The sequence below is a fragment of the Neolamprologus multifasciatus genome, chromosome 22 (assembly GCF_963576455.1).
Source record: "Neolamprologus multifasciatus chromosome 22, fNeoMul1.2, whole genome shotgun sequence".
In the NCBI taxonomy this organism is placed as follows: Eukaryota; Metazoa; Chordata; class Actinopteri; order Cichliformes; family Cichlidae; genus Neolamprologus; species Neolamprologus multifasciatus.
In genome coordinates this window covers 14,078,772-14,087,841 of record NC_140459.1, presented here as the reverse complement: position 1 = coordinate 14,087,841, position 9,070 = coordinate 14,078,772, and the positions used below count along the sequence as shown (strand labels likewise).

General features: G+C 40.7%; 1 protein-coding gene across 1 annotated transcript; it reads left to right on the top strand.

The window, feature by feature from the left end:
* The first annotated feature begins 2,137 nt into the window (after positions 1-2,137).
* Positions 2,138-9,021, top strand: psmd4a (proteasome 26S subunit ubiquitin receptor, non-ATPase 4a). Its single transcript, XM_085148295.1, is given in 11 exon segments — positions 2,138-2,178; positions 2,810-2,843; positions 2,845-2,951; positions 4,054-4,168; positions 4,256-4,342; positions 4,476-4,544; positions 4,703-4,918; positions 5,701-5,809; positions 5,904-6,035; positions 7,296-7,348; positions 8,433-9,021. Coding segments are annotated over 11 exon segments (1,119 nt in total). The 5' UTR covers positions 2,138-2,152; the 3' UTR covers positions 8,604-9,021.
* Positions 9,022-9,070: the final 49 nt, after the last annotated feature.

The following is a 9,070-nucleotide window of genomic DNA, read 5'->3' as shown; positions in this document are numbered from 1 at the left end:
AACTTATAGTTTGTTGGAGCATACAGAAGTCTTTTAGGGGGGGTACATCTCAACTTTCTTCTTTGCAAAAAGCACTCCAAATCTAACAGACTGTGAGGGTGTCTCCTCTGCACAGCCCCCTTTAGGTCAACCTGTAGAAAAATGCTGAAAAATGTAGCCAGGCTTGGATGTTTGGAAGTGAGAAAAGGCTTCTGTTTTACCACCCTACCCTACCACATAGCCCAGACACATGAAGACTACTTGCCAGATGACCACATTTCTTCTTGTCTTTTCATAAATTTTAGAGTGATGTCCAGTCTTTGCAGTCCCATTGCCAAATATTCTCCACGTGTTCATGACTGTCTTCACTGTGTTTTGTGGTACATTTAATGCCCTCTCCTGATTGATACCTTTCAATAATGTCATTCATTTGACGATAATGGTTATGACTTTAAGATGCAGCTATGTAAATATCAGGAACATCTCACTAGAATATCTGAATTATATGTGGTTTTGATCAAAAGATGGCAGGTGTGTGCAGGTTGTCAACACTTATGTTTTCAGTTTATGTTTTAGTTACACTGTGTAGTTATAGGTCGCACTGAAGATGGGAAAAACAATCTAATTTTTTTATTTATTTATTTTTATATATCACAAAAACCTGGCATATTAACGGGGATGTGTAGACTTTATATTTACTGTAAAACACAAAACAAAATGTTTTTACTCTCATGTAATGTCTTAACTTGCCGTTATGTTTGGCTCATGTTAAACTGCAAATACTTCCCAAGTATTTGATGTCTGAAAATGCTGAGATGCATATAAGGATATAAGAAAACTGTAACTTAAGGGATGCTTTTTTGTTTACACCGCATATTTCAGTGAAAAAAACTGTGCAATAATTTAAACCAGTTGACAATTTTCCCACCAGGAGGAATTATATAAAGGCAAACCGCATTTGTAGATTATTTAATTCACTTGACTCTTAAACCAAACTCTGAGGTGATGCCCTGTCCTGACAATAAAAGTCTTAATGGTTCCAAACAGATGCACCCGTAGCCCTATTTATAACAGCGTTATATAATGTATGTACTCTGGTCTCTCTAATGTTTATTTGTAATTGTGGTGGATTGAAAATTGCTTGCTCCAGCATGGCAAACCCGAATGGAAGACATGAAACTGTTTTTTTGTTTTTAAAGCCTCCTGCTGTAACTGTTTTAAATCATCCTGTATTTTTCCTACTCTGAACTGTTTAGAATAAACATGTGGATTCATCTGCTGTGGTGGGCAGTTGGGAAATAATTGTATTCGTTCAGATTATTAAACATGACTGTGAATGAGAGGAACGCTGGTGTAACAGTGAAGGTAGATGAGTGAGTGCACAAGAGAGATGAAGAGAGTGCAGGCAGGGTGGCGTGGGTAAAACTGAGTTTAAAGGCTGATTTGTGAAAGAAGGAGAGCAGCAAGAAGGAACTTGAAGGTTTGCAAGATTGTACTGGGACCTGCTATGATGTATGATTTGGAGTTGCTGGCAAAGATGGAGCTGAAACTAGAGCTGACATATCTAAAGATGTTAAAATTTTCATTAGCAGTGACCAGAAGGGACAAGATTAAAAATGAATACATATGCGGGACAGCTGGATTGAGCGATTTGGAGACAATGTTAGAGAGGCAAGGCTGTGATATTTCGGATGTGTAGAGGAGGGACAGCGGATATACTGGACAAAAGATGCTGAATTTGGAGGAAAAGAGGAAGACCTCAGAAGAGAATCATAAATGTAGTGAATGAGGACATACAGAAGATTGGTGTGACAGAGGAGGATGCAAGGAATAGATGATGGCGACCCCTAAAGGCACCAGCCAAAAAGAAAAGATGATTCAGGAGTGATAAATGAGTTAATCTATTGCTTATTACTGAAGACAAAGCCTATAAATGGTATGACGAAGAAAATGTTTCGGGGGTAAACTGTATGAACTAGTTTAATTCTTATTAAACCAGCCCCCCTCCCCAAAGAACTTCTAAATAGTAAAGACCAGCTCTAATTATACTCTCTAGCTCTCTACAACCTGAAGGAGACAAGACTTGCCCAATCATATTTCGCTTTGTTCAACCGTCGTCCAATAATCTGTGAGCTTGTTGGATTACGACAGAAAGCAACAAGAAGTTTCCAAAATGGTGCTTGAAAGTACTATGGTCTGGTAAGAACTCTACAAATGTATTTCTGTGTGTGTTTATAAACCCGTTAGCAGTTCATATGGAGGTGTACCAGTAAGTTACTTTATAAGGGGGCTCACCGAGCTGAATATGGGGTAAATGTCGCTGCCAGCCAGGCTGATAATGCACAGTTGATTGTGGGCCGGCTAACGCAATATCGACCGGCTGAGTCATTGTAGCTAAAGTTAGCCTAGATTTGAGGTCTTATTAAAGTCTTTATTTACCTGCAAGCCACAAGACTTGATTTCCAGAATGTCGCTGATTACAGTTAGGTGTTTTCTGCCTAAATTATTAACTGACACCAGCGGTTACTTGATTGTTTTCCAGCGGCATATGTAGGGTCACCTCTCGCTAACGTTAGCAAGCCGTGCTAGCTGTGACTGTTTTTACCCTGTTACGCTTTATAGCGGTTAAACTTTTGTTTATTGCTTCTCCCGGTGAAGCATACTGACGGTTCATACAGGAAACTGACTGCTAAGAGAAACTGAGATCTCCTACTAATACATATTACCCACTGGGCCAATGTAGGTTATGGCTGATAATGAATTATGTGAACGCTTACTAACTCTTAAGCTATGTGATGGAGTACACATTAAAGTGATGTTTCCTCTTCAGTGTGGACAACAGCGAGTACATGAGAAATGGAGACTTTCCTGCCAACGAGGCTACAGGCTCAGCAGGATGCTGTCAACATTGTCTGCCACTCCAAAACTCGCAGCAATCCAGAAAACAACGTGGGCCTCATCACTATGGCAAAGTAAGCCGTTCTCTCTTCATTAAACAATTATGTGGCTAAAGTCATAACACTTCATTAAGTCGTACATGGTTACTGATGATGGCTGTCTTCAGAGGATGCAGTGCAATGACTTCCTTCTAAATAAAGAAGTGCATTTGTTGTCTTTGTGTAGAGGCTGTGACAGCTAAGGCCTGTACAAAACAAGTTGAACATACCCAGGGTAGATTTCCGTTATCTGGATTCACTTATCCTAACAGTCAGGATAAGAGGTCGCACGAAGAGTGTTATTCTCTCCCTAAGTTAACGCAAGAGTGGTTTTTGGCAGCGTCTGACCAATCACAGTTATTGATAAGTGTACTGGCAACAGACTGGCTGATTTAGACTTTAGATGCTATTAAAAAAAACTTAAGGCCCTTATACAATCTGTGTAAAGAAGTCCAACGATCTTCCAGGAATGCTGATGCTATTTTCTGGAGTACTGGTGATGATTTATACTTGTTGTTCTTTAATCTTGAACCCGACCTACTCCGGAGCAGGTTAGATTTGCAGTATAAGTTACCCAGTAAGTAAGTGGTACATCTTTGTAGTACTGAAAACCCTGATGTTACCTGGATAACACAAAATCCTACTTCATAGCTCAGACCTCTGGCCTGTTGCTGCTGGGTCTGAGGTTTAATGCTGTTTGCTGGTTAACCATAAGCATTTTTACAAAACATAAGCAGGTGTTACATGAGCTGTGTTCGCTCTTTTCTCAACCCGTGGTTAATGTAAACAGACATTTGCACAACATCAAAACGATCAAACCATATGGTTTCTAAATGAGGAGCACTTCCTTTAACCACCAGTCTGACCTGCCATTTATGAAAGCTGCTCTTTAGTACACCACACTGCTTTGACAGAGCTTTAAGAAAAAATGGCAACCACATTCTAATTAATATTTAGTATTTTAATATTAATATTAACCAGTTGTTAATTTGTTAAATGTGTACTTAACTGGGATTATTTGGAATTGGCACAAACTCATTTGACAGTATTGTGTATTAAATTGTGTGTCAGATTTAATTACCTGTTAAGGTAACAACTGAAGGTGTTGACTCCTGGGTTTTTGTATGCTTTCTTGCAGTAACTGTGAAGTCCTGACCACGCTGACTCCGGATACTGGCCGTATCCTGTCCAAACTCCACGCTGTCCAGCCCAGAGGAAAGATTTGCTTCTGCACAGGCATCCGAGTCGCTCATGTGTGTAACCTGTAAACTAAATAAGTACAACAAAAAAAACAGTTTATGGCAGTTTATGATCCATAATTGTATCCTTTCCCTCTTTAGCTGGCCCTAAAGCACAGACAAGGAAAAAACCACAAGATGAGGATCATTGCCTTTGTTGGGAGTCCTGTGGAGGATAATGAAAAAGATGTGAGGACCTTTTGTTAAATGTTCTTTAACTACACATTATATGCAAAAGTTGTAATGTCTCCTGCTGTCTGCGCACTCATGTGTTTGTGCATATTTCTCTGCCTGCTGTTGTCCCAACCTACCGATTCTTCAGCTTGTGAAGATGGCAAAGCGCTTGAAAAAGGAGAAAGTGAATGTGGATATTATTAACTTTGGAGAGGAGGTGAGACATTGTTGGGTAATCTTCCATATCAGAGCTATAAAACGAGATACATTAAAGCCTGCCAACACTTTTCTTTCTTTTTTTTTGTATTGTTTTGTTTTCATTTCCATATCTGGTGCTTCTATATCTAAACAAACTGTCTCCAACTATTTGTTCAGGAGGCGAACACAGAGAAGCTGACTGCTTTTATAAATACTCTAAATGGGAAGGAGGGGACAGGCTCCCACCTGGTCACAGTCCCTCCAGGACCCAGTCTGGCTGATGCTCTGCTGTCCTCTCCCATCCTGGCCGGGGAAGGAGGCTCTATGATGGGTCTCGGTGCAAGCGACTTTGAGTTTGGGGTGGATCCCAGTGCTGATCCAGAGCTAGCCTTGGTAAGCAATATAGGGAGATGGGTTGAGAAGCTGATAATGTGGTATATTATGTGCCAAAATAGTTGCATGGAAAAGGATAAAATTAAAAATCCTTTCAGATACTCAACTCAAAGCCTGCCTATGCTGACAGAGCTACTGCTGCTTGTGAGCAACACTGGGGAGTTTATTTCCCACTACCACTGTAAAGACAAAGACCATAACAAACACAAGAAGGAGAACCTTATTCATATTTGATAATAATTTGGTCTTCCATAACTAGAGAACAGATGTGGCTATTGGCACAACTGATGGACGTGTAGAGAATGGGTGTGACGCTCCAAAGCAGTCTTTAAAATGGCAGTAAAGGAACGTGTGACTTTTAATCTCAATGACATCGTCTTTATAAAAGCTGATGATCATGAGGCCAAAAATGTAAAGGACAGCTCTTCTGCACTAGCTCATTTGTTTATATAGGAAATAAATTATTAATGGTGTTATTTTCGATGCTGCCTCTTTTGGAAACTTGCGTGTCTAAGGTTAATAAAAGCAGGATGTTTTAAACTATTTCCTGCATAACAACTTGACGACTATCTCCCCAGTTTCCTTTCTTATATCTTATATCTTATATCTTGCCCTTGTGCCAGATACATGAAACAGAGTACTCATTCTTTTACATGACTTCAGTCATATTTCAAGTACTCTGTGGCTTTGCCACAAATTTAAAAAAGTGACTTTCTTGTTCCTGTCCTGTGGACTGAGTCCATCCTGTGCCTTTTTATCTCACCGTGCTGCCCCTGCTTTAGGCCCTGCGTGTATCAATGGAGGAGCAGCGACAGAGGCAGGAGGAAGAGGCCCGCAGAGCTGCTGCCGCTTCTGCGGCCGAGGCAGGCGTGCCCACACCCAGCGCAGATGGTGACTGCAGGATTCACAGATCGTTATTTTCACCTATGAGATAAAAATGATTGCAGTACATTAGAATTTAACCAAGTGTTCTTTTTAAACACAGAATCAGAGGAGGCTTTACTGAAGATGTCAGTATCTCAGCCTGAGAGTGGTGCAGCAGTGCTTCCTGACTTCAGCAGCATGACAGAGGAGGAGCAGATAGCCTACGCCATGCAGATGTCTCTTGCTGGAGGAGGTAACTTCCACTTATGATCAGTGTATTTGTTTTAACTCGTATGAGTGTATGAATAGGGATGGGTATCGTTTAGGTTTTATCTGATACCGGTGCCAAACCGGTACTTTTGAAACGGTGCCGGTGCTTAAACGGTGCTCGAACCGGTGCTTAAAGAATGGAGAACACAAAATTGGTCCAAAAACCTCTCATGTTCAGCTGTTTTTTTTTGTAAAAAGATAACAATGTTAGCCTTTTCTGCAGCTATAGGGCATATATGGTATCACTCTTGGCTGGAAGCAGTGCTTAAACAATGGAAAAAACAAAAACTTTGTCCAAAAACCTCTCATGTTTAACTGTTTCCCACTTTTTATTTGGTCATTTTAGCCTTTTTGGCCAGGGTGAAGGGAGTATCTGCCATCAAACAAGAAGACAGCCGCATGTAGCTATGATGATGTTTGCTAGTTCACCTTACATACATTAATGTAATAATGTGGTTAGCCTACTCAACGTAAATTATACACGAACAACATTAAGCTACTCACGCAGAGAAGAACGGCTGCTGCTGCCATCATCATCCTCATCATCCTCATCATTTCTGCTACACTGGCAGGGCTAGGGGCCAGGACTTTACTCTTCAGCTTTTTGGGGGATGTTGCTAACTCTTCGTCCGATAACAGGCACCACACCTGCAGTAGATGCGCTCGGTGTGAGGTCTCGCAGCAAGCTATCAAATACGGCGCATTTTTCGGCTTTTAAAAAAAACGCTATGCGTCGTCAGGTGTTTCATCGGATTTCAGGTGTTACCTCCTTTCCACAGTATCACCTTAAAGCACTTGTTGCAGGCTGCTGAGTTTGCATCTTTTGCTGTGAAGTACAGCAAGACTTTTGACCGCTTCGCCTTGGGCATTTTTAATCTGTAGCTCTGCTCTAAAAGAACGTACGTACCTGGACCCGCCTACTATCCCTGGAAACGTAAAATGATTGGCTAGAATTCAAAGTGTATCACATCTCAGGAAAAAAAAGCACCGAAATAAAGCACCGAAATGTGCGCTGCTTTTCGGTCTGGTTACTACTGTTTATGTCAGAACCGGTGCCATCATGGCACCTGGATACCGGTACCCATCCCTATGTATGAATGTGAGAGTGAATGAATAGTGGCTTTGAGGGGTCCCGAAAAGCACTATATAAATTCAATCCATTATTATTATTATTATTATTATTATTTTTATTTATTTATTTATTTTGGACATAAAGCATAACTATCCTCTTATTTGTGAACAGAGTATGGTGAAATGGACACAGGAGCCCCCATGGACACAGCTGAATCAGCCAAGGTGAGTCATCGTAATGATTTAAATTGAGCTTTAAGGCAACTGTTATTTTTGAGTGTTGGATGTGAAATCATCATGCTTTGTGGACTTTTCATAAAGTAATAAAGGAGAGGAAATATTTCGAGTTATTCCAGCACGCATAATGTGAACCTAACGTAACAGCTGGAGCCCTTTCAAAGACTCGATACGAATAAAACTTATTAAATTAATAATCTGAAGAAGGAATGATTTCATAAGAAAGTAGCTTGTTTCTGAATAGTCGGGGTTCAATCTAGCAGACATTAAATATAAGGAGGCACTTGCCTTTCAGTAATAAATATCCATCTATCAAGTTTAACAATAGTGAGATGGACCTGAATGTACTCAGCATCTTTAAGCATCAAATTGTATTTCCTGTGTCTTTTTGAATAGTTTGCTATTTTAAATGGTGTTCATTTGTATGAGCATGGTGTCACTGTGGCAAACTATTCTTCAGATGATAAGACAACATGCAGACTAGATGAGCTGGCAAAGTTCTAGGTGACAAAATGATGCTAAAATCATACATACAGTGGTCACCGATGAGCCACAACATTAAAACCACATCCTGATAGTGTGTGAAGGGAAAGTCCTGTGCTTGTGTCAGTTTCTGTAGATCTGTGACTGCACAAAAGTGCTTCAAATAACCAGCAGCGGGCAGCCTGGTGGTGATGACGCTATGAAATAGTGAAACAGTGGCCCACAGACTAGCTGTCATACATATCATTCTCACCAGGGGGCAGTGTCAGTGCACAGCTACAACATGTAGATAACTGTCTGCAAAGCTCTGCTAAGGACCAACGCCCAATCATTCTCATCCCACCAAAACAACACAGGACCCCTGTAGATATTCTGTGGGGCTTGTAATTAATCCTTTCGGGTCCTTTTTGGTCCTGTGACATCATTCAGGGGTTTAAGTGGAATGTGTAAAAGTACCATCTGAATATATGTCAGGACCTGTGGTTTCCCTGCAAAACATCACATTGACAGTGCATTTTTAATTTTAGTGGCAGAATCAAACTTCCATATAGCAGCTGTGTATAATATATGCTGTATCTTAACTGAACAGGAGGAAGATGACTATGATGTGATGCAAGACCCAGAGTTCCTTCAGAGCGTCTTGGAGAACCTGCCGGGTGTCGACCCCAACAACGAGGCCATCCGCAACGCCATGGGCTCCCTGGCCTCCCAGACAGGAAACAAGCCAGACGGCAAAAAGGATGAAGAGAAGAAGAAATGAGGAATGAAATAGAGAAATTGAACAATTGCAGACTAATGCAGGATTTCCTACATATATGACAAGATTGCTGATGCATCGCCCTGCATGACAGCACTCAGACATTTATTACTATCCTTCTCTGTCGAGACACTCAGAGGCACCAATATAGAAGAAAATACTGCAGTACTGAATAACTATGTAGTGTTTAATATGCCCACAAAGAAACTGATGCTATTAAAATATAATAATGGTCCATTCTCAAATTGCCTTGTGCACCCTTCACTCTACATTTCTCTACATGGTTATAACAATTAATGATAATTCTCGCCACAGATTTTTTTTTTCTTTTTTGTGGTGGCAGGCTTTGAAACCAAACAGTTAGCCACACTCCTGTCATGTCTTTGTGGGTTTCTTTTGCAATAAAAACTGTCTAAACATGTGTTTGTGGTGTAGTGACACTCCTGCAGCCCCATCAGCCTTTAAAAAGC